Raw genomic sequence first — 27,391 nt, forward strand, 5'->3', positions numbered from 1 at the left:
AAGGGAATGAAAACAGTTACTGCCTTGCATAGCCTACCTTTTTTCCCCTAAGAAAATGGCACGGTGAAAAGTCTCAGGATAGCCTGTGAATGTATAAAACAATTCTGATACCTTTAAATTTGCTTAACATTTTTTTTCTTAAACTGTTTTCACTCATTTTGTTTCTAGTTTTAATTATGTGATGAACTTGGTTTCACATTTATGTGTGTAAAATGTTTGTTTCTTTGGTTCCTTAATTTTAACTAATAATTATTTCTATTCAACATACTCATATTTTGATTTGTACTTAAGTTTAATCTTTCTTTTATTTACTCATTTCTTTGTTTCAGTGCAAATCTGGCCACGTAAATGGAATCTGTTATCCACTGCAGGAACCTCAACTTTAGATTTTAGTGTTGCAAATCTTACCCATCATGTAACTTGAGTCTGGTCATAATTTTGACTGCCTTGATTGTTTATTCAGTATTATAGTGCTTTTTATACACCAAACTACTTGCAAGTCTATAAGTTAGTCTTAGTTGGTTAAAAGGTCCTTGACAAGACATGAGCTAAATACACACAGATGCAGCACCAACAATACATGTAATTCCACAAATTACTGATGGGGTGTCCTTTGTATTTCATATAGGAAATGAATGATTTCATTCATTTTCTCTGTTCACTTTTTTTTTTTATTTACACTGATTATTACAGCAGGTGAAAACTTAAAATTATTCAATATGATACAAAATGTGCATCCAAACAGAAGTAACTGGTATATAAACAAGTTGTGGTTAATTTTCAAAATTTAAGCCTAAGAAGATACTGAGATAAGAAATGGTAGAGTGTAGCAGTTGAAATCCACTAAATTTTATCCTTTCATAACCAGAAAAGACACAAATGTTTATACAGGAGTATTTTTTCAAACTAGTTCTTTCAGCTGTTTTGCATTTGTTAATATCCTTATGAAAATAATGCATCTAGTCATAAAATTGCTTCAATGCTAAACTCAGGTTATGGTTACATCCTATAATGATCATTCCAAAGAGGTAATGTTCTTAAGACCAAACTTTCATAACATCTCTTGTTATTCTACCTTACTGAAGTGTGGGTCATACCCAAATGAGCAGTTTGTACAGAGGTTTATACAGGTTAGTATGGGCTATGAATAAATATACCGCCTTGAGTATGTATAATAAGAATGATCACCAGACATAGATAATTTAGGATTATTGTATATTTTGGCATATTACTGATACAATTTCACAAACTCTTGATACACAAAGATCCATTATTCACCTACTCCAGCAGCCACAAGTCTTTATATAATACCATTGCAACCATTTCTACCCAACTTATAGATAATATCCTGTTTAAATCATATGATGAAAAGCAACACAGTGGTTTGTGCAAATTAATGGCAAGAACATGTAATAAGCCTTATGACAATAACAAAACCCTGGTGGAGAATGAATTTTCAGTTACATACTTAGTAAGCACAGTGTACGCTGTTTTCATGAAGTTTTGTATAATTACTTTTCTCTACTTTAAATGTATATATCACAATAACATATTTTGTGAAACATGAAAAAAAAAGAAAAAAGAAACTTTGACATTGTTGCTATAGCCAGAGGGCACCAAAAATGGTTTAAAGAAACTATATATATTATTTATTGTGCATCATATAATGTTCAATTATTCTTTTCACTTTATGCATATTGTGACTAAGTGTTGAGCAAAGGCAATCTGAAACTGCATGTTTTTTAATAAAACTTTATTCTAATTGAGTGAGTTATGAAGTATATATATCCCTTACATTGAATATCCAACATATGTACTATATACATGGCTCATTATGGTTTTCCTTAATAATAATAATAAACAAAAACCATAAAAGTGCTACTGACTATCACTGGAAGAGCTGCTTGATGAATCCGTGGAAAGTACTTCAACGTCTTCATTTTCCTTACTGTGACCTTTACTTTCCATATTAACAGAGTTGTGAGTGGCTGTTGAGCTTAGACCTGGTTTCATTTCTGTTGCTCCTTGCCATGTAAAGGAGCTGGTGTGTGAGGTTGGTTGTGGCTGATCTATGAGGGAAGAAATATTTCACATCACATATATATACCTTTTATGATGAACCACTGCGACGCACCAAGAAACATGATAAAAGTCCTGAAACAAATACCACTATACAACAAATAGGTGGGATGATAAAAGCATTCAATAATAAAATTAGGAAACTCAATACTTTACCTAAATATCAATTACTTCCTAAAAAAAAACCAAAAAAACATTCTTCTATACAATCTAAGTTATTAAAAGAACAATGTATGCCAATTAGTCTGTACACGTATGCATGCTGGCTCACATGGAAAACCAACATTCCTACTGATTAATTGCACAGTTGTACTTTATATTAGTGCAAAAGTGGATGACAATTAATGAGTACTAAAATGGGATATTTATAACATTGCCTTTAAGGGCAGTAAAGTAAACACCCATGCAATTAAACACATTACATCTCAATACAGATTCCAACAGGTGTCTAAAAATCAACAATTAAGCCTAAAGTTTAAATACACTTTGCTTGAGTTTACCAACTATATACTCAACAAACAATTATCCTCAATAGTCACTGCTACAACTTCATTCATTATAAATGCTCTACAGCTAACACATTGTGCAAGAAAAATTAATTTCAGGTTTCAGATGATATATAAATGTGATTTACACATACATAAACACACAAGAAATTTACAAGATAACACATGAAGACTTACATTTCTTCATATCATAATTTTATACTTTTACTACTTTATAATTTATACATTTCTAACTATTTCAATACAGGCACCTAAAAACTGCAATTAGACCTAAAGTTTAAATATGTTTCATATGCAAAAAACAAGTTTACCAACTGTCAAGGTTTTATATATGAGCTGGTATTCTTTTATAGTAGATGTCTGTGACTTGTTGGCAATAAATTAAAAAAAAAAGATGGCACACAATCCATATTTTAAATATGATATATTCAAAACAAGTCAAATGTGTACAAAAATTCTTTGCACTATAGGATATCACAGTTTTATCTTAAACACAGGCAGATTCAATTATTTTACAATCCAACTGAAAAGTTATTTTTCTTTACTCTGTTTCTTACTATACAGTATGTGACAGATTTATTTATGTTATCCCATGGGTTACCACAGTTGTATCCAGAACTTGAAATATTGTCCCCATTTTGTCAAAGTCCACATAGCTGAGTTTAATTACTTTAGAATACCCTTTGACAGAACAAATTATTCTCCTTAGCACAGTTAAACTGCAAAACTCACTTTAAATATTGCCCATTATGACAAAACTAACAATCATTTATTCCAGCTTCACTTCCACAAACTTTTATATTTTCTGACTGAACTTCACTTCTTTTGTTAGTTACCACAGTTGTATCCAGAGCTTTAAATAACTGCCTCTCTGTTTTTGTTAAAAGTCCACACAGGTTGTTTCGGTTACTTTAGAATCCAATTGACAAAACAAATTATTTTTTTCATCTCTGTTGTTAAAATATGTCTGTGAAACACAATATAGAAATCAACCAGTGTGTAACTTGATATTTTATTCTAAAAACTAACTTTTTTTTGACTGAAGAACTTCACTTGACTTGCACTCACTTGGTTATACACACACATGAACACACATATATATACCTTGCCTGAATGAAGCCTGATATTCTCTACAAACTAGGAAATACTATGATGCAACAATACTCACATGGCAAAAACTGAATTACACACACAATGTACAACTTTTACTTACTTATGTAACACAATTTGTCATAACTATCACCTTTGAAATATTTACTTTTAACACTAGTTAAGAAAACTGAGTAATCATCAAATATTAAATCACTGAATAAGCTAAATAATAACTTTTTCACTAAGCAGTCTTGTATATCCAACACCAGCTACAGGAATAAAATATTCCACCATTTCTGTTATTGGTGGTAATGGACTCAATGTTTGTTAATATTCTCTTCAAAAAAAGAAACACAAAAGGCAAAATATGAGACAAATTGTTAACAAGTTTATTCCGGGTAGTTCTGTATGACATCTGTGAAACTTTGCACATTCACTGCTGAACATCCAAAGTCTGCAAAGGCGAAGTCCACGCTCACTAGGTGAAGTTTAACGTCACTTAACATCAATAACGAGTATGCCCCCCGTGAGCATCAATAATTGCTTGACATCTCCTGCCCATGGAAGCGAGATGGCGAATCACATCCTGTGGAATGGCTGTCCACTCAGCCTGCAAAGCTGCTGCAAGCTGAGGTATAGTCTGCAGTTGAGGTTGTCACCGTCGGTCCAACTCATCCCAAAGATGTTCGATGGGGTTTAAATCTGGTGATCTGGAGGGCCAAGGAAGAACGTTGATGTTGTGGTGTCTCAAGAAGACAGTGGTTAGTCGGGCTGTGTGAGAACGGGAGTTGTCATGTTGAAAAATGTCGTTGACGTTCACCATGATGGGTTGCACATAGGGCCTAAGAATCTCGTTGACGTAACATTGAGCCGTAAGATTCCATCGAATGTGCAAAAGGTCTGTTCTGGCATTGTAGGCGATGGCAGCCCACATCATGACGCTGCCACCACCAAATCTGTCAACATCCTGCACACAGTTTGCTGCAAAACGTTCACCTCGGCGACGGTAAACACGGGTCCTTCCATCCTGCCTACGAAGCATAAAACGTGATTCATCGCTGAACCAAACATGCCTCCATCGTCAATGAGGCCATACCCGATGTGCCCGAGTCCACTGCAGCCGTGCTTGACGATGTTGCTGGGTGAGGATGACGCCTCTGACTGGATGTCGAGGTTGGATTCCTGCATGGGATTTGGACATAACCAAATGTTGCAATCTTGTGCGAGAGTGGTCACACGAAGTCTGCCAGATCGTGGACGTTCACGAGTTAATCCATGTTGTTGGTGACGATTCCATAGCCTTGTGATGGTGTTTGGGTGGACATTCACAGCTCTGGCAACATCTGATCGAGATTCGCCTGCTTCCAAGCGACCAATGGCATTGTTGCGTTGTGCTTCAGTCAGTCTTGGCATAACTGTATTGCATGTCGGTGGCTTAACACTGTTAAGCTATGGAAACTGAAACCCGTCACTTTTATAGGGACTTTGCACATGTTGCACTTGCAGAACATGCAGATCTCTCAAACAAATTTATTGGACACGCATGCGTTTTGGCGAAAAATACGATGTTTTCCTCCGTTTTCAAAGTGCACAACTTTTATTGTCATTTTGGTGCTTTAACACGTGTAACATCACATATTCTGAGCTTGTAACGTTATTACATATATTTCTCTTTAAAATAACAAAAATTACACCTTTTGCATTTCTTGTTTTGAAGAGTATACTTAAGGGGAGAATAAGAAGAGTTGACATCATTGTAGAAAAAAGAAAATTAAATGAAACTACAGCTGACTTAAACTTCTTGATTGTATAAATTCAAAAATTTTGGTGAAGAAATAATCTCAATATTTTAGCCAAACATGATAATTATTCCAAAAGACAATGTTTATACAAAAAATGTGTATTTTGCTTATAGTCACTCCTGTTTTGACATTTCTTTAATTTAAATACAACTCCAGATTCTGTTGAGTAAGTTTGCTTTAATTTTTTTTTATTCATGTCCAACTTCATCATACAACAACAGCATTGTTTAAAGGATTTATCTGTTTAAAACATACCATAATACATGTATATACATATATATAGTATTGCACTTAATAATGCTATGAATGTGAAAATAATGTTATTGGAAGTGGTTATTTAAGAAATATTTTAAAAAATTCAGTAGTTATTTAAAGATAAGTTAAAAGCTACACATTTTATATCAAGAGAGCACCATTTTCTAAAGTGGTTTTTAAATGATAGAAACAACAATTATACATTTTTGTCAATAAAAAGCTCAAAAATATTTTGTTTTAGCATAAAACCAAACTTGTTAGAAAGCAATATAGTTTTTAACCTCTGGGAATAATATTACTGTTGACTCAACTGCCCATTGCACATGAATATATTATACAGAATGCTTTGCTTAAATATCACAACCGAGATCCCATCCTTTCAAATGAAAATATGCATAAATGTGCTGTATTTTAAGTAAAAATATTTTTAAATATATCATAAATCTATAGATATGGTCTTACTTTTTTCATTTTTGCTCATCAAAAAAAAAGAAATGCAATATTTAGGTGTTAAGAAAACTGTAATTGTTATAAAAACAAGTTAACTGCAAGGCTTTTTTTTTTAAAATACATTTCCCTTAATTTGTTCATTGTGGTTCAAAATCAGAGGCATATGAAAAAAATGCATTTCAGGTCTATCTTTTATTCCCCCCCACTCATCTCATTACACAAAATGTCTTTAATTTAATACCAGATCTTATAAAATGGATTTCACACACTTTATACAATTTCCCATATTTTTGGTATCAGTTTAACCAAGTAACGAGTTCTGGTACTGAATAAAAATAGTATTTGGCAGTGACATGTGGAATACATAAAACAGAGATAAAATACATATTTTACACATCTCTGATTTGGAGTCATGGTAGACAAATTATGAGAAATGGAGGAAAAAAAATCATCCATAGCTGCTGATTAACTTGTTTTTATAGCAATTCTAAGACTTATTAACTTTTTCCAATATTTTGCTAGCTTATGGCATTTAAACAGAAAACAGTAATCTTTTAAACTTGTTGAACAATACGAAAGAATGTTAGTTTTCTTTAAAATATTTACATAAGTGCAGTTAACTGTTGGAAAATAAACACCATATACACCTTTAAGATTCTTAGTTTTGTTTAACTATTCATAGATGTCATGTTTTAAAAGTCCAAGTTCAGTTTTCTATATTTTGGTTACAAAACACTGATAATATCAAGTGGACACTATATAATAATGTTAACAATTGTTACACTCACTGTAATCAAAATTGGATATTATAGTAATAAATAAATTCAATTTTAAATAGCATTTTCTTATGTACTGTGAAAAATAGTATTTCTTGAAACATTTTTCATTTATTACATTCAACATTTACCTCCATGTGGTCCACGGGATGTTAAATCTCCTAAGTTTCCTTGCTGCTGCTGTTGCAACACACTACTACTAAGCGGTAAATCACTCATTCTACCAAGGAATCCTGATCTCATTTCAATATCTGTAGGGTAAGGTCTTCTTGGATCTCCTACAATTAGCAGAAACAAAGCTTTAGAAGACATACATCAAATGTGATCAGGAAAGTACAGTATTTTAAACAGTTTGTTGAAAAAATGAAAAATATTTCTATTTCAAAATCTTAAATAAATGAAGATTACATGTGGAGAATATAGAGCATTATAAATACCATATATATAAAATGTAGTTTAATTCTTTTACAGGTCTGGTCTTTTTTTATGATTTGACTTTGGCTGAGAGAACTGAATAGAGGATAGAATTTCCCAAATGACACTTAACTCAGTGTGCCAAAACTAATAACAGAACATTTCTTTTTTGAATAAAAGATAAAAAGTTTATCCACAAAATAACATGGAAGAATTAGCTGGAAAAATTAAACTTATCTGTTTTAATACCTATGTTTTTCTGAGTTTCTTGTAACAAATAAATGACTAAAAATGTGATACATGTAAAAAGCAGTTAACCACCATAGAAAGCCTGGTCTTGTTTACTTTTTTTTTTTGTTACACATGATTACTATAAAACAGTAACATTACCACATCCAAGAAGAAATTGTACCTCATTTATTTTCCCCACCAAAATACAAAATTCAATAAAAGTGTAAGTTATGAGAGTTTGTCTGCTGGAAAATAGAGAATAGTTAACTGTTAACATTTCAAAAAGCTATATTAACATAGGTTACTTGTATTAATAAGGGACATTACACATGACAATAGACTTTCTTATATTTTTTGCATGATCTAAAGCAGGGGTGTGAAACAGGCGGCCCGCGGGCCACAACCCGGCCCGCAAAGCCATTTAGTGTGGCCCTAGTTGTTGTAATCTAACCATGTGGCCTGATCTGTAATCCAACGCAAATGGAATATTTTTAAAAGCATCGATCCTACGGGATTCCCAGGCTTCGACTCGACAAACTTCTAAAATTATCTTTGCTAGACAGGAGCAGGCCGAATTCGATTGGTCGGCCTCCTTAGGGCATGAATAGGTGACGTGCACTAGCACTATTGTCTACGACTCAACGTCATGTCCTGAACCTCGCCTTCGCCCGCTGGCGACAATTTTCCCTAACCTCTGCTGTCCGTCATTCATTATTGGTGAAAATTTTATTACCTTTTACAGTTACTACAAGAGATTGAAGGTAAATTGATTATTATTTAGCATATTGTTGTGACTTTACTGAATTTATTAAAATTTTTGCTTTCAGATGCATCTGATTCTATGTACAGTGTAACCTCGTTATTCGCGGGGGTTACGTTCTTTACCCTCCCGCGAATAGCGAAAACCGCGAATATTGATGCAGTTTTAAAACGTATATGTATGCGATTATATACTATATGAAATGCTTCCCAAACACTAATGATACTTATACTCATTGATGCAGTAATAATGTAGCAATATTGCATACTGTTATGTATTTCACTAAATTGTACCGTGCGTTACCGGGCTGTGCTTTGCCGTTTGCGTTGTTGGGGAAGCTGAGGCAGTCAGCCAATAGCAGTCCAATCTTGTTTGGTGAAGACGACAATTGATAAAACGGCTTGATTGAGTAAATACAACAGAAATCTCCTCGAAAAGCCCTTTCAGTCTCTGTGACCTACAAAACGCAGTTCGCGCATAACCCGCGAATGGCGAACCGCGAATAGGCGAGGTCACACTGTATTTTGCTATTCTCAATTAATTTAAGTACCGGAAGGCTATGATCGGGATGCCAATTTAGAAACATGCGTTTCTGTCCATAAGAGGTTCCATGTGTAAATAAATTCTATGTTTTTTCTACTTTGCTATTTTCGTGAGAATAATTTTTGTTTTGATTTCAGGGCTAGTAAAATGTCAGCAGTTAAGAAACGAAAATTGATGATGAGGGAAGGTTATTCAACAGTGAATGGTGCACAAAATATCTTGTTGTCCCACATAATCAAGGTGTTGTCTGCCTCGTCTGTCAAACTACAACTGCAGTCATGAAAGAGTACAATATTAAGCGACATTACGCAACTAAGCACTCCTCCCAGTTTGATGAAATTGTTGGTCAGGCACGAAAGGACAAAATTGAACATTTAAAAACATCCATTGAAAAGCAACAAGGTGTTTTACCACTTTCAAGAAAAATTCAGAACTGGTGACAAAACTGAGTTTTAAGCTTTGAGAATGTATGGCAGAAAAGGGAAAGCCTTTCAGTGATGGAGAATTTATTAAAATTGTTTAACAATATTCACAGAATATGCATGTCCAGAGAAAAAATATTTGGTGGAGCAAACTAGCCTTTCCCGCTTTACTTTCTCAATGCGAGGACAAAAGATCTTTCAGAGGACATCAAAGAAACTTTGAAAGAGAGATTGAATTGTGTGAAGCTTTCAGTCTGGCTTTTGATGAAAGCACTGATATCAATGACACATCCCAACTTGTCATTTTCATCAGAGCTGTTACTGCAGGCTTTGATGTTTTCAAGAGTTTTTAGATATGGCAAGCCTTTCCTCCACAACCACAGGACAGGATATTTGTGAACAAGTGCTTAAGGTTGTAGAAAAGTTTGAACTGAATCCTTATAAATTATGTGGTGTTACAACAGATGGTGCTCCTTCCATGACAGGTAGGACAAATGGATTCACCAAGAAATTTCTAACTGCAATTGGAGCACAAGACGAAGTTGTAAGCCATTGCATTATTCACCAAGAGAGCTTGTGCACCAAAGTTCTGGATTTTGCAGAAGTCATGAAAAATGTCGCCCAATGCGTAAATTATATTCAACACGAGGATTAAATCATCGACAATTTAAAACTTTTTTAGATGAGCTGGACAGTGAGTATTCAGATGTTTTGTACTTCTCTGCTGCACGCTGGCTTAGTAGAGCTGCTACTTTGAAGAGATTCTGGAATCTGCGAGAGGAGATTAAGTTCTTCATGGAGAGCAAACGTCAGAATGTGGACTTCTTGAGCAATGAGAAGTGGCTGAATGACTTAGCATTCCTCACAGACATTACACAGCATCTGTCTGATTTAAACTTAAAACTACAAGGGAAAAGTCAACTTGTGAATAAGTTGTTTGAGCATATTTGTGCTTTTGAGAAGAAATTGAACTTTTCCAGGTTCAGTTGAGAAGAGCCATATTGACCCATTTTACATGTCTTGCAACCAGGAAACTGGAATTTCCTAATCTGGATTGCACCAAATATGGAACCAGTGTACAAAAGCTGAGTGATGAGTTTGCAAACAGATTTCCAGATTTCAGACAAACTGAAATTAGATTGAAATTGTTCGCTCAACCTTTTGATTTGGCAGTGGAAGACAGTCCTGATGATTGCCAAATGGAACTCATTGAACTGCAGGCTGACATGGACACTAAAAGGAAATTCTCTGAAAACAGTTTGCTAGACTTTACAAACTCTGTGTAATGTGAAAAGTTTCCCAATTTGTCCTGCCATGCACAAAGAATTGCCTCCCTTTTGGTAGCACCTACTGCTGTGAGCAATTTTTCTTCAAAATGAAGCTCATCAAAACCAAATGTAGAAGTCAGCTGACTGATGAACATTTGACCAGTCAGTTAAGAGTGGCAACCACTTCTGTCAAAGCTGATATTGACAAGCTCTGCAAGGACTCTAAATTTCAAGTGTCGCACTAAAATGATCACTCATGCAAAAATATAAAATATTATTGCTTGCATTTTAAGAATTTTTTTAATTTATTGTGCATGTACACGAATAAGCTTGTTTTTTAAGTGGCCCCACTTGATTGATGAAGTTGGTTATATGGCCCACCGACGAAAAATGTTGCACACCCCTGATCTAAAGCATACAGTTCACCATTTAGATGAGGTGATTAAGCCACAGACATGAATTGTAGTAAGACATGAAAACATTAAAATATTTTAAATTCTATGGCATTTTTTATTAAGATAAATTACCTTTCCAAGTAAATTATTACTTTGCATATAATTAATGTTTTACTGGTCTCACTGCACAAAATACTGGTGTTCAGAGTTCCTAGCACTGTCAGCTAAGTAAATTTAAGATTATTTTTTACAACTTCTTAAGACCAAGCTAAAGACAATTTTTTTTTACCAGTAGACATGTATTTGTATGCTGTTTATTGGATCACATAATGCTGCAAGAGAAATATTAATAAAAAAATCATCACTGAGAATACACTCATTACTTTGAATTTTTTTCCAGCTTTTTCTAAAAAGAGAGTGAAGTTTAAAAACTTAAAATATCAAGCATGAAATGTATTAACCATGGTAGGACTAGTTCTGTCATTTACATTAGCAGCATTACTCATGTCTATCAAAACAAGTCAAAACCAATTTTGTGCTCCCAGTCCAGGTGATAGGCCTAGATAGAATGAACACACAGCAACTCAAATTTAGTGCTCCCAGTTTTGTGTAGACTGAGGCAGAATGAATGTGAAGTACTTTTACGCAATTAAATTTTGAAAAAACTTCTTGTTCAAGAAACAAATTACTACAAAATTATACACATCCTTCTTAAAAATCAAAGTATCCCTCTCTCCTCCAATAAAACACACACAAAATAATACAGTATACCCTCACCTATTTGCGGTTCCCCATTCGCGGCCCCGCATGTTCGTGGGTTAGGCTCTTAACCCTATCACATCGTATGCCGGTATACCGGGCTAGCGTCATAACGTCATAAAAACGAATGCTCGGTAAACCGGGATTTTGTAGGTCATAGAGACTAAAAGCGCTCTTCGAGGGTATGTCTGTATTTACTTTCTCAAGCAGTTTTATCGATTGACGTCTTTATCGAACAATTATTACTGAATTGTACTGTACTGTATTATTATTACCTGAACTGTGCATACTGTATTTATCTGTCTAAGTTTGCCTTTAAATTTGTTCCACTTTCTGTCAATTCTAATACGTGTTGTACGCATAGAAAATGACTTTACGGTACAGTAATACAGTATGGGTAACTATACTATGTACATTTCTTTTTGATTAAAATATTGTTGCAGTACAAAATTAAAATGTGTTTACATTATCATTACTACATTAGTGAAATACATGACTGCATGCAATATTACTACATTATTACTGTATTAATGAGTAAGAGTGTCTTTAGAAAGTGTCTGGGAAGCATTTAGTACCGTATATAATCTCATACATAGAAGTTTTAAAACTGCATCCAATATTCGCGGGTTTTCGCTATTCGCGGTGGGGTAAAGAACGTAACCCCGCGAATAGCGAGGGAATATGTATATATATATATATATATATATATATATTAGAATTCCACACTTTACATATATAAAGCTTAATCAAATCAATTAAATGTCTTGTGATAATTTCTACTAACTTCAGTGTGCCCTCTATCTATCTTGCAACTGTATACAAGTATTTCATTCAGATAATTTTCTCATTTTTTCAAGACTGATACTATAAGTCTCTAATATTGGCTCTTAGTGGAAAGAAAGGGTGGGAGTGTCAGCAGAGGTACGTATTATTGGAAATACATTTTCAATTTAGGAAAAGGTTAACTTCCTAAACATACTTACCTCTGCTGTCACTTATAGCTAGAATTCCACACTGAGAAGGTGGAGAGGCCAGTGAAGGTATTATTCATACAGTAAGGATCTGCAAAGATAATGGATGTAGCTCAAAAAGAGTGGCACCTGAGTGAGGAGAAACCACACTACATCTAGAACAGATATTTCTTCACCATGGCCTTAGTTCCTGTATCAAGGATGGAATTGTAGATGAGTGATCATCATTATAGGCCATCCCAAACCAGATAGATGAGGTTCAACTACTCAGGGTTGGAATTAAGGGGTCTTGATCCCTATATCCCACACTGATGACTGAGACTATTGGACTGCAAATACATATATAAATATACTTTTTATTGCATCCCAACCTCTAGTCCCAAACCTTCACCTCCTCCTGAAGAAGACCAAAAAGCAACACCCAACTCAGAATGACAGGAACATGTATGTCTTACTCAACCAAAGGAAAAGTACCCATTTGGTCTGGAATTATGAATGTTCATCCTCACTTTCCAAATGAGCGGGCAAGGATCCTTCCACTTGCTCCTGGAATTATGGGCAAGAAGTGGAACAACTGTGATCAATGAAGAAACCAAGACAGGACCACTCCATTTTTGGAATTATGGGCAGGAAGTGGAACAGCTGTGATCAATGAAGAAACCAGGACAGGACCACTCCATTTTTGGAATTATGAGGAGACAGTGGACCTCCTTTCTTGAACAATATACAGAGCCGATATTGATGAAAAAAAGAAGGGTCATGGCACACCCCAACTGGATAGCAGAGCATTCAATCTCAACCAGTATTAGAAGTAGGCTCCCATCATAATGTAAAGGTGTGTTTTTACAGCAATATCACATCAAGCAGAATCAAACCCCTGATTCTAGTGTTGTAAAACTGCAGACTTGCCACTAATCCACTGTTAGTAAAAAGTATTTTATTATAATAATTAAAGAATGCACTGATATGGTTTACACGTCTTAGCTAAATTGGAGTTACTTGTATAATGAAACAAAATATTTTAGAGTAACAAAGGATAAACTAATCAGTCTTGGTATGTCTAAAATTAATATATTACACTGCTTAATCTAGGTAACATTTCTATTTTATAACCAAATAGATTATAAGAGATGATTTTACATCTCTCAGAGTTAAACACTGCTATTATAACAAATTAGACTGTTATTAATGACACAACTTTACAAATTAAAAACATTTCCTTGATTAATATTCTATGTTTAGTTAGTAAAACTAATTTGTAAATATACCTTGCTGCCAGTTGTGAGGTGCTGCCACTGCATTAGAAGCACTGATACGATGAGCATATTTTATTAACTCTTCTGAAGGAGTACTTCTCTCATTGCTCCTTTGAATAGATTGTAGTTTCTGTTTAGCTTGATAAATTGCAGTAGCCTAGAAAATGACAAAACCAAAGAAAATTAAATTAAATATTTTCAAGAATATTTGTATTTAAAGTAAAGAAACATAAAAACATTGAATGATAGAAATAAAATGTGTTTCTGTAAACATCATTCTTTTGAAGAAACACCTTGTCTTCCAAGATAAACACCACCAATAACTAAGCTCTTGAGATTATTTCTTCACCAAACTCTTGATAAAGCAATGTTACCAAATAGTGAATTTTAAAATTATGGTATCAATAAAAAGTAAGCAGTGACCAAACTAAATGGTTTGAAGTGTTCTATAAAAGTTTTTACTTTGCTTCTTATTTCTTAAAGAAAAATATATTGGGTGCTCCAAAACAAAAAAATTTTCAAATGTGGTGTCAGTTCCAAAGTACAAATGCATTTATATCTTCAGAATACTGGATAAGGTGATAACCTTATCATCAACAGTGCTATTTGACTAACTGAAAATTAATTGATTCAATTTCTACAACTGGGGTCAATCTTCAAATCTTTAATATTATGTTACAAGTTCTTTACGTAAATATAAGATACTCATCTCACTCAAACACACTTTAAAGCAGGAGTGAGCACTCAGTAATTAATGTAAGTAATACCTTTTGAATACATATGCCTAACAGAAGAAATAAACAACACCTAAACTAATATTATGTATCTGAAAGAGCATCACTTTCAGTTAGAAGATGGTTCTAGATTTTGAAAGCTTATAATACTTCAAAGAAATCTAGTGAATATTGTAAGGAATCAAGGAAATTTCATACAGCACTTATCCATCTTAATAACATCACACATCTGGTTAAGATGATGATGAATACCATACATTAAAATGTTTTAGACAGTTTTATTGAAAGTGGAAGTAATCTTCTTATTTACTAATCTCAAAATTTTAATATAGATATTACACAAATTATTAGCTCTAACCACTACAGTTGGATGAAGATTTTCATCCTATCTGAACTATGGCATCTAAGGTATTCCATCCTCCTTCACAACACAATATGAAAGACGTCTGTTAAATTCCATATCCTAAATACATAATGTTAAACTCTCAATAAGGAAATGTATGTTAAAAGTTCCTAATTACTAATTAACCTTTTTGCAAGGGCTCTGTATAATATACACACGTTTGTCTACAAATTTGCACTTTAACTTTTGATACAGCGTGTGTACCTTCACAAAATTTGGTAGACTTTTAGTAAAATTACAAGTATTTTGCACATACAAAAAATCACATTATTTAATGAAATATTTTTCCTAAGTATTTGTTTGCAAAAATAAAGCCTGTTTCATTATTAGTCTGAGTGCAAAATGATTTTGTGCTATAATTTAAGAAAAAAAACAACTTAATCCTAAAAATATCAAGTATTATTTGTGTGATCTCTAAAGCTTCAAATATTTGTTTTCAGATTACTTTACATTTTATGTTATTTTCTATACTCTAACTATTTGGAGTATGGCACTTAACCAACCTTCTAACCATCATACAAAATTAGGAAATAAATATAAATTATGCTTTTTCATTATAGAATGACAACATATTATAACATAAAAATACATATTTAATTTAAATAATTTAAGTTTCATATATGAACATATATATTTATTATTTTTATTATATTGACCTCTCAGTCATGACTAGCTAAAATTACATAACTTGCACTGATTTGGTTCATATGCACTCATGTTATGCATCCAGTAATATAAACCTGACCTTTAGTCTTCCCTGTCTTGGCTATGTGTCAGCAGCATGGTATTTTGTAATACATAGTTCCATTTCAATTATTATACATTATATATATGTATATAGGTTATTACTATTTAGAAATAAATTATTAAATTTATTTTTTTTAAATACAGATCAATCAATCAAAAAATAAAGCAAACAATTATCACTTCATGCTGGGGCCTTTGTACTTGATTATTGCTGGAAGTAGGTTGCTAAGTCTTTTAAAATTTCACACATGGAGGATATCAAACAAATTTTTTTTAGGTTTTATATAAACAATTAAATAACCAAAAATCATAAATAACTACACTGATACCACAGAATTCCAGGATAATTTATTAAGCTTAATAACTAAGACTTAGATTTTTAAAAATATAAAACTTCAAGCAGACTAAAGACACAACCTACCTCCTTGAAACTTAGGTGGAAAGAATGTGATAGCTTTTTCAAAGAATAAAATGGCTGAGAAAACCAATCTGGAGGCATTTTCAGCTGTTGATAGATTATTCATATCATTTCTGTAGTAAGAGTATATAAGGGACTGTTTCAAAAAGTGGAAAGAGTTGAACAGGGTCAGTGTCTGATTCAGTACATAAGCCCTATCTCAGCAGAATAAAAAATATGGAGTTCTTATTTTATATTATAGCTTGACAATATCAGTAATTTGAGTTCCTAATTTGTATGAAACTGTAGACTTAGTATTTTGACATCACAAACATCTAATTTTAAACAGTGCTGCATTCAACATACCATGTGACTAAAATCTTTCTTTAAATGTATTTTAATATTTACTTTTGAATTAAGAAATTAACTCATATGTAATATCAAAGTTTGAATTATAATCTATAATTTTATTCCAAACTTACTGACAAACTCATTAATAAATATGATATGGCTTTTGAACCCTAACCTACTGCAAAAGGGTTAAACCTAATAAAAAATGTTTTTGAATTCAAATATTTGCCTTTGTGCTGCATTATCTAGTGATTAAGTATCTTCAACACACTGGAAAACTAGAAAATTAACATAACATCATTAAATGTTAAACTTATTACTATGTCTACTACAATATCCTCAGCATAATATTTCCTGCCCCATCTGATAGTTAAGTTTCTGTTTTTCAAGAAACAATGTAATAAACTTGTTTGTTCTTCCTTTTGATACAATGTTTGCCATGCATGAATTCTGATTTTTTATCTGATGTTATTTTGCTTTTTTTTCTTTCAATTTCTTATCTGTGGTACCTTTTAAACATGTAAAACTGGATGCTTTGTGCAAAACAGACAAAACACAAGATCTAAATCTTTTAGAATTCAAGTCATGATGGCCAAGTTCTTCATTTGTCATTATCTTAAAACACAATACCAGAAATTAGCTTTAATGCAAGTCATAAAATGCCTATTATCATTATTCTTATCCAACCCTTACATTTTGGTGTATGATCATGCTGTGGGTATATTTCATTCATTCATTTTATTCATCAATACTCTTTTTCATACATCAAATCCTTCTATGATCAAAATCATGAACTGATAGCTACAAAGTCTAGTTATTTTTTATATACTATTGTATATGCTTGATGAATCTATTTTGGATTAGTTTGTTTTGTTTAATAGTAAACCTATTCAAAGTTTCAGGTGTATATGCAATCCATTGTTTTACGTGTTAACAATGACTGATGTCATTGATGTTAATAGAATTAGATTTAACAGTTTCATGTAGTACAACATTTTCAGTATTGGTATTAACACAAATTCATCAGTACTAAAACACTCAACGTTTAAAATTAGATATAATCAACTTAAAAGTGAAGTATTTTGAGGAAAGAACTTTTCTTTGTGTTGGAAATCTTACTTTTCATGTTGAAAACTAAGTAATTTATTTTGTGAATGAAGTGACTAAGTAGACATAAAAGCAAGAAAAGTGACAAAACATCAAGATTATCTGACCATTCACAAAGAAAAATAAATCTAAATATTAAGACCAAATCGTAATCTTTTACAGCCATATAACCACCCAACACAACTTTCAAAGAACTGAAAAAAAGAAGCACAGATCCATCAATACAAAGTTTAAGCTTCTTTATTACTTTTGTATGAAAATTAGCATTTCCAGCCTCTTTCCTTCCATCATCAAACAATGCAAAATAGACAAAGTCCAAAACCAGAACAATTTTAGGTACAATAATCAATCATTTATATTTCCAAAATTCTGAAAACTATGATATTTAAGGTCAGTTTTTTTTTTACAATTCAATTTGTTGAACAAGGCATTAATCTAGTAACCTGTTTCTACAACTTTTATTTCAACAAACTGGTCTCCTTATTGTGGTAAGGGGATGAAAACTGAGCAAAATCATTTTAAATAGCCTTCATCGTACCAGGTTACAAAATTAGTCTAATCATAAAATTCAAAATAAATCATAGAAAATACCATTAACTGCTTTCATTACGTCAAAACCTTTCTTTTGCCACAACATAAACATTTCTAACACACAAAAAGTCAGTCCAACTTGTCATAACCCAATTAAAACTTAATATTGTGACTCATTTTTCCACTTCATCAAATCATATTAATCATCCAAGTCCTTCTGCATGACAGAAAACTAACAACACATTCAGTAGTTCCTGACATCAAAATGTTATACAAAATGATAAATATTAATCCTTGATTTACACTGTAATTTTTATTTATTTGCATCAAACAAACACCTATACAATTACCAAAATATGTTCTGCTTCTTTTAAATGTTTCTGAAGAGTTCGTATATCTTGATCCTGTTTGTCCACTTCTCCTTGTACAGCATCCATTTTTTTTTGAATTTCTGCCTGTTCTGAAGCTGCATTTGGAATTTCATAAGGACATTAGTACCATTAGTTTAAAGCACTGTCATTTAAACAATAGTAAGAATTTGTAAAATTAAAGTTATGACAATACAAAATCACTGTTTCAAAATAATAAATTTATTTGCTCAATTCAATGTCATGCAAATCAGTAATGTGACTGGAAATGCAAATAACTGGTCATTAAGCCTAATCAATATATAGTGGTTTTGGATAATCTTGTTCCAGTGGTCATTTTAAACCAAACTACAGAGATTAAAAAGCCCCTAATTGTTAATTAAAAATGATGTGCACTTCTGCTCAAAAGAGTTAATTTTTGTGACATAAAAATATTGCATGTCACTTAAAGCTGAACTTAAAGAATAGGAACAAAAGAGGATCTGTTTATCTTTTTACTCGCTATCATTCCATCCCATCCAAAAATATGTTTGCCTTTCAATGTTTGAAAAATGTCCTTTGCTTTGTATCGCCTGCCCTTTTGATGTTCTCTGCACATTACTTGTTAGACCTCTAAGATGTATATGGGTACTTGATTCATACGGCATGTTACTGAAGAAATGAAATGTGGCTAATCATAACAGGCTTTTGTCAATTAGCTATGAATGTTGTTGACAGAATGATAAATTGCTTCCAAACTAATTGTACATTTCTTGCACACCAAGAAAATGCAAACTACTATGTATGAAATAATAAGACATTATTTGCCAATTATGACTTCTAAGGTACCTTTTTTTAAAACTGAATTAGACATTCATAGCCACAAATTAATGTTGTGTCTGTAAACAATGTTTAAAAATAGACTTCACAAGACTAGTTTGTATGCCAGACATCCAATAAGAAGTATTCAAGTCACAGCAAAACAAAAAAAATATTTCACATGCAAAGGTTAAAGAATATATCCAATAAAGAGATGACTGTGAAAATACAGTGTGAGATAGATAAAGAATTAGCAGATGTTACATTGCTTGATTGGTTCTTTGTTGGTTATTGGCACAAATCAACTAGGCTATATGCACCAAACAACTGGTAAAAAAGTTAAAAGTAAAATTATTAAAATATGTGAAAAGGAATCATGTTAAAATAAAACATTTTCAAATTAAAAACTTAAATACAGTTTAATAGGCTAATGGCCCTTACAATTTTAAAAACACAACTAAGGTAGACAATGTCACCATCACCAATAACACTGTCCAACGTCAAGGGTGAACCCATGGTAAAAATATGTTTGAAATGGTGTCATTGCTCTTGATCACAACAATGACATGACAGTAAAATGTGGGCTATTGTAACTTGTGTCACACAGACCACACATTGGTGCATCAGTCCCAGATAAAAAAAAACAACAACGATGAGTTAAAATCTGTGACCAATATGTAGCCTAGCCAGGACAATTTCCTTCTTCCAATCCCTACAAAAGTAAGACAGCCAAACAGCAATAGAAGGTTTGACCTGAAAAGCTTATTATCATGTTACTCACTCCAAGTCAAATACCAACTTCCATGTATGGGACAGGTGTAGCTGTGATAGCACCAGAGAAGACAGACTTAGCTGCAACGTCAGTGAGCTCATTCCCACAAATACTGAGATGGCCTGGTATCCAGAAAAACTGGATAGAAGTAGAGGATAGAGAGGAATGGACCAGTAAGTTTTGAAAATCAATGAGAATGATCTAATGTGAATAAACCTCATGCTTGACAACTGATATGAGATGTGGAACTCGTCTACATAGAGACCATTTAGAACTGTACAGGGGAGTTGTCCACTGATGACAATCTTTATAATGAAAAGTGTGACACTCAAGACACAATGCTGAGGGACTCCAAGTTCTTGTGGGAAAGTAATGAACTCACACAGGCTTGAAATCACCAATCCAGTAAAATATCTTTTTAATGAAAATGGGCAAATGGCCATGCAACATGTATGAGTGGAAATCTCACAGGATATCATCCCACCACATAGTATCATAAGCTTTCTCAAGATAAAAAAACATAGATACAAGATGTTGCTTGAGAAAGGCTTGCCTGATTGATGTTGTCAGTCAAATGAGGTGATCCATGGTGAAGTACTGTCATCAAAACCCATGCTGGGTGGGTGAGAGGCAGCTGTTTGAATTAAGGAACCAAACAAGATGAGCATTAACCATCCTCTTTAATATCTTGCAGAGATAGCTTTTCAAAGCAATTAAATGGTAGTTTAAAGGAATCTTGTGACCCTTTCCAGGCTTAAGAAAAGGGAGGACATAGCATGGTACTAAACATCAGGAAAAACATTCTCCTGCCAGATCTAGCATTTTGTAGTGAATACCATCAAATCTAGCTGATGTACTGCAAGACCAATGAAGAGCAAGCTTAAGTTCTACCAGGGCAATTGTAGTCATAGAAATGATCAGCCAGAAAGAAAAGAAGCAATTTCTCTGCCCGTGTCTTAACGGTTAAGAAGGTGGGGGATGAAGCAGAAGTGCTACATGTGTGAGAAAAGCTTTTGCTGAGAGTATCAGTGATGGTCTGGGAATCAGCAATTTCCTGGTCATCAGAAAGCAAGATCAGAAGGGGGACAGAAGTATACTGTTCACTGACCTTTCCTATGTCATTTTGAAACTGGTGGTAGAAGAGATACTATATGTGTACTTATTCCAAGATTCCTTCTGACTTTGAAATATGACCTGCCGAGCATGTGCACAGACCAGCTGAAAAGCAATGCAGTTTAAAAGTGTGGGACAAACACAAAAAGTATCCTAGGCTTGTCTTTGACCCTTCCGTGTCATGTGACAGGTAAGATTCCACTGCAGACAAAGATACTGTGGAAAACACGTCAAGGATTTAGGAATACACTGAGCAGCTGCCTGGACAATACAATCAGTCACTGTTGCCATGCAGTCATCTATTGATGTCTTACAGACAACAGCAGGATTAAGTTCCTAGAGAGCAGTTAAAGAGAGTCAGTTGGCCAGGCCCAACTTCCACTGCAGTAAGTTGGTCACTGGCATCGACCACAAACAATCTCTCTCGTAATGATAGGAAAATGATCACTGCTTCATGGATCACGGTCAACCCTCCAACAAAAGTAAGAAAAAAGTAAAGGGGAGCAGACAGAGAGATCAATATCTGTAAAAGACTGACCAGGTGCATGAAAATTGGTATTAAAGTATTAGAGAGATAAAGGTTGTGATCCTAGAGCACATGCTCTATGGAATGACCCATCTCATTAATATCAACACCATCCACAAGGGAATAATGTCCATTAAAATCCCATAGGATTAAAATGAGAGACTGTAACTGCTCAATGAGGGCATCAAGGTCTGACTGATCATAGGTCTCTCCAGGAGTCAGGTAGAAAGAGAAAAAGTGATAGTACGAATCAAGAAAACACGAATAACTACAGCTTCCAAGGGTGTATCAAGCAGCAAAGACAGGGAAAGCATATGTTGATCAACCACCAGTGTCATCCCTTCATGCACTTGTCCATTAAGCAACTTACATTACTGTACAAAGAAAACTACCAAAAGGTGACTGCATCAGCAGGTTTCAAAATATTTCCTGTAAGGTAGACATTTTTATTTATGTGAAAGAGAATGAGCATGGAGCTCTCTGTTTTTTTTCTTTATTGGATGGAGATCTATCAACATCTTACCCTGGGTTGAATAGGCAGGTCTCAGTCTGTGGACAAAGATTCCAGCAACTGAGGGCGTGAACAAATAATGGTTTAGCATCTTAGGGCTGGACAAGAAGATGAGTCTGAGTAAATGCCCAAAGCTAAAAGAAGTGGACCCGGGCAGCCACTAGAAGGAGTGGCAGCCACAGAGATGAAAATAGGTGTAGATTCATCAACTTTTTCACCACTGAGGGCATAAGACTCTTGAGATGTTTCACAAATGATTCTGTTGGAGGCACAGAGAGATCTGTCTGCACTCTCACTGTAGCAGTGGAATGGAGTGTAGCAACATGTCTGAGACAGAGTGAGGGACAATACCTTCCAAGCCTCTGGGTAGGAGATATTGTTTATAGTCTTCAAGCATTACACCCCTTTTCCCTCCACCTACTTCGGACAAGTAGAAAAAGTGTGGTTCCAGTTTGCATTCACAGTCATTGTGGTCTTTGCCATCACAATGAGCATATGCTAAAGAACCATGACATGATGTCTTCTAGTGGCCAAGCTGTTGACACTGGAAACATTTGAGAGGGTTAGGAATGTATGGCTGTATCTTACAGTTCAGATAACCTGCTATGACTGTGCCAGGAGGACATGGTAATGTAAATGTCAATATCAGAACATTAGTAAGCATCATAATTCTGTCCTTGTGAGTGGAGATTCAGCACACCACAGAAACACCTTGGCTGGAAAAACCAGCAAGGATCTCTAGCTTCGGAATGTTCTTTAAATCCCTCTCACTATGACTCCTCTGGAAGAATTCAAAGTTGCATTCAAAATAAGCTTGATGGATATATCCCCAATGGCTTTTGATTTCAAGAGGAGTTTGGGATGTTGTGGTGAAGATATTTTCACCAAAATGTCTCCCCAGCATAACTTCTTGACTGACTTGGGGGAGCCAGCAAACCCCTCTAATCCCTTTTGAATAAAAAAGAGAGACATCTGCCATAAGGATTTCTTGGATAAAGAATGCATAATTAGAAATTGAGGTACAGAATTTGACTGTGATGGTGACTGTACACCAAAGTCGTCCATGTTTAGTCAATTTTTGATAATCTGTTGTTTTGTTTCTTTTTATGAATGGGGGTATCCATAATAAAGACAATACATTTTAGTGCCCATTGTCCCCACCCACCATAAAGTCCAATGAGGGGATGTACTACAATGCCAAACAAAGACATTGCACAACATCAGAGTTTCAAGAGCACTATACCCGAACACCAACATCATACACAGTGTCTACAACACCTGCTGAGAACACCCAACACTGATGCTCAGTGGACCTTAGTCCAAGTGAACCAAACATCTACAGGAATTCAAGGCCAAAATGGTGTGTTACAGTTAGACCCTTCAACCACCAGGATCCTCTCCTCCCCTTCATGGGTTGCCACGCACAGTAAACATATAGGTAGATGTTTAGATCCCAGAGTAGGTAAACTGAAAGTACATAATCTTGGCAAACATCTTTGTTGGAAATATGTTTAAAAGATAATCTTAACACTTCCTACTTAGTGAATTTTTAATGTCAAGAAAGGCCACCATTCTGATAGTTTTTAAAATATTAAGTAATCTCCCACTGACCTCGTGTAAATCAAATTAATAAACAAATAACAAAAATGTTTTATCATCACTGCTAATGGTAATATTTTTTATTTAAAACATATCACAATTGCATATGAAAATAATTAAGTAGTCAGTTAGCTAATTATTTTATGTATGTTTGAATATGCTAAAAACTAATACTTAACAAGTAAGGAGTCCAGTTTGTCTTCACCTGTCATACTCAGTAAACCTAATGAAGTTTATCTGATGTTTTTTCAACAAAAATATTCATGTAGCTTCAAACAGACATAATTTAACAAGCATATACTTTCACAAATTAAATAAACATCTAAATCCAATATGAAAAAATCTTTAGCTCTGTAACTTGTTCCAAAATTCTCAAAACTTCCCATTAAATGTTTTTGGTCAATACTGTAAAAACAGTAACTAGCAAATTTCTCATGAAACAATAAATTACTGCTTAAAACCACTTTATTTATCTAACAACTTTCTCTTGAAACAATAAAGTACTACTTAAAACCACTTTATTTATCTAACAACTTTCTCATGAAACAATAAATTTCTACTCAAAACCACTTTATTCATCTACTATGATGTGAAAAGTAAGTTTAATTCTTGCTCTATCCAACATATTTAAACCTTTCCTCACAGCTGTTTTCAAAAACTATATTTCTTTGGCATATAATCAATCCACTTGATGCAACAATATAAATGTTTAACATTTATTTTCATCTGTCTTCATGAATTGCATTAAATAAATATTACAAAATTATAAAAATTTCTAAAATACATTTAGTTAAAAATTAAAATTAGTTTTACTTCAATTTTAAACTTTGTAAATATATAAACTTAAGACTTCAAACCTGTGGTTTAAAAATATTAAAAGTTGCAACAAAAAACTATTTGACAAACGTTAGAGCAAAAATATGCATGCAAAAAACAAGAAGAAATCCAACAAAATGAATGCTAAATAAATTTTGAGAATTTAAACCTTAGGCAGATGAATAGTTTGTAAAATTCATAGCAAATGAGACTTTGGAACAATATAATGTGAACATTTCTGTAGTTAACTAAGTATATTAAAATAAATGCTCTAACGATTTTTACTTTACAACACTGGTCTTCTGTCTTGACACCAAGAAATATAAAAATTGTACACATCTAGATATACATGCAATTTCAATATTTTTAATACAGTTACACTAACTTTATTTCTTACATATTTTCACTTCTAAGGATACATGTATTTGATACCAAAATACATTAATTTTTTTTAACAAAGTTATACATAAATGATCATGTAATTCAATAAAATTCATATTCTAATATTATTGAAATTCCTTAACAAATAAAATTTGTAAATTTACTGATATATTATGAATTATAACCAGCTTATAAAGAAAAAATAACCTGTTTTTAGCATGTCCTTCAGTTCTTGATCTTTTGTAACTAACAAATCTGCTAATTGAGCATGTTCTATGGCTGGTAGTTTCTGAGGTTTGTGTGCTATAATATTTTCAAACAGCTCTCTGTAAAAAAACAAACAACATTCATAAGTAATAAAACACTAATACAGAAAAAGTATATTTACATTATAACTCATAGTAAGGGTCACAAACATACTCTAAACACACTCTTGTGATACTCTTTTAAAAATGATAATATTGCAAAAACAAATTAAAAAAATAAGTAAACTGTAAAATTACATACTGTGTACTACTATCAATGATGTTAAATGTTATTGCAAGAGTCTGGAACTACAAACATAACACCATTTCCAATCAATATGCAAACACAATTTTATACATAATAAATATTTTACTATTAAATAATACACACAATTATAACTGGATTGGTATTACCCATTAAACAAGACATATATAAATTTATCCCACAACTTTATAAACTGTCTCTGGGAACAAAAATTTAGTTTTGTATATTTAAGGTTCATGAAACATTTCTTCCCACCTTTCATTGTTCTTTTTAGCCAATCCATATAAATACCATATTTAAAACTGTTATCAGCTTCATCAAAATATTTTAATCAAAAGTTTTAGACTTCCACAACTCATTTCATCATACATTTACTGATCCTTCTTATGCCTCAAAGCAATTTTATTGTAAAACAGAATACCTGAGGCCTAACTTGTGCCATTACAGCAAGCAGGCATTACTTCACAAGAAAGGCATGCAACATTTTGGAGTAATGATGATAATTAAGTTTAGGATATTCCACTTTTAAATAACATTATTTACAACTTCGTGCTACATCAGTAAAATATGTTGAATAAATTCATGTACACATAATGGTGTGATATGAACATATTTTATTTAAAATCTTTAAGTATTTTTGTGAAACATGGAAGAGGTATCCTGAGTTTCATGAATCATTTGGGAATACTAAGTTCTTAACACAATAAATGATATTACGGTAACCAAAGTCTCCATAATGATAACAGTAGTTTAAAAATTGCTCTACTCAGTTCCAAATAAATACTCCAAATTAGAAAATGGAATCAGACTTATAGTGGCAAACAATAACTTCAGTTTTACTGTATGGTCTAATTAAAACGTATTTAGAATAAAACATTATTTGAATTAAAAGTTACACAAAAGGTGTTGGTGTTACGACTGTTAGAGAGGGTGAGTGTACTACCTTAATTTATTATGATGATTAACTTGAGGGTTTGAATAACATTAACAGAAAGGCCATTTGTAAAATGTCACAGAAAATTATCTATGTAGAAATATACAGGGTGTTCGGAAAGTCACTGTTAACATATATTTATTAACAGACGTTTCAATATAGAATACAGGAGGTAAATATGACAATTAAAAACAATGTTGAAAATGACCCCTGTTGGCATCAATACAGGCCTGGATCCTTCTTATTTTGTTTCTAAATACTGCTATCAGTTGCTGGCTTGAAATAGACTGAATGAATGCTGTTATCGCTGCTTTCAAAACTGCACAATGACTTTCCGAACACCCTGAAGTTCTGCCGAAACTTAAATTAAAACACACACTGTGATACTAATGCCTCGTTAATAATTGTTATTATGAAATAACGTTACTTACTTAGCTATAATTTCAACATCATCTACTAACTGTAGAAGTTTTTCTTTCGTACCAGGTAATGTCATGAGTTTTACTTTTAATTATAAGTATGATACAAAATATGAAATAATTATCTTTTCTCTCAGTCTCAGACCGAATCAGTATGAATCTCCCACGCGTTCATTTAGCGTATGATGTATGAAGCGGTAAAAGCGCGTCCACCAATATCAGATGATGAGGTATTTCTCGATAAATGTGAAACGAAATAATAAAAACACAACAAGATATATTATGGACATAAATCATCACATATAAAATTATTCAATTTTCTAAATATATAACTTTTCCCTTTATAAAAATATTTTCACAATATATAGTAATAAATTATAATTTATATACGTACT

At 33.1% G+C, this 27,391-nt stretch overlaps 1 protein-coding gene across 1 annotated transcript; it reads right to left on the bottom strand.

The window, feature by feature from the left end:
- Positions 1-648: 648 nt before the first annotated feature.
- MED4 (mediator complex subunit 4) lies at positions 649-27,194 on the bottom strand. Its single transcript, XM_076494609.1, has 6 exons — positions 27,009-27,194; positions 25,341-25,459; positions 18,600-18,715; positions 13,992-14,136; positions 7,092-7,238; positions 649-2,069 (listed from the first exon to the last, which is right to left on the bottom strand). Exons 1-6 carry the CDS (start codon positions 27,071-27,073, stop codon positions 1,879-1,881), a joined length of 783 nt encoding a protein of 260 aa, XP_076350724.1. The 5' UTR covers positions 27,074-27,194; the 3' UTR covers positions 649-1,878.
- Between the last annotated feature and the right edge of the window lie 197 nt (positions 27,195-27,391).

Source organism: Tachypleus tridentatus, chromosome 1, assembly GCF_004210375.1.
Source record: "Tachypleus tridentatus isolate NWPU-2018 chromosome 1, ASM421037v1, whole genome shotgun sequence".
Lineage (NCBI taxonomy): Eukaryota > Metazoa > Arthropoda > Merostomata > Xiphosura > Limulidae > Tachypleus > Tachypleus tridentatus.

What these genes read in the sequence shown, in the direction of transcription:
- MED4 (XM_076494609.1), bottom strand. Translation starts at nt 27,073, where the DNA reads ATGACATTACCTGGTACGAAAGAAAAACTTCTACAGTTAGTAGATGAT. An exon ending in GAAGGACATGCTAAAAACAG is followed by an intron (nt 18,716 to 25,340) that starts GTTATTTTTTCT and finishes TTCCAAATGCAG; the next exon opens with CTTCAGAACAGGCAGAAATT. An exon ending in AAGAAGCAGAACATATTTTG is followed by an intron (nt 14,137 to 18,599) that starts GTAATTGTATAG and finishes GTCATTTTCTAG; the next exon opens with GCTACTGCAATTTATCAAGC.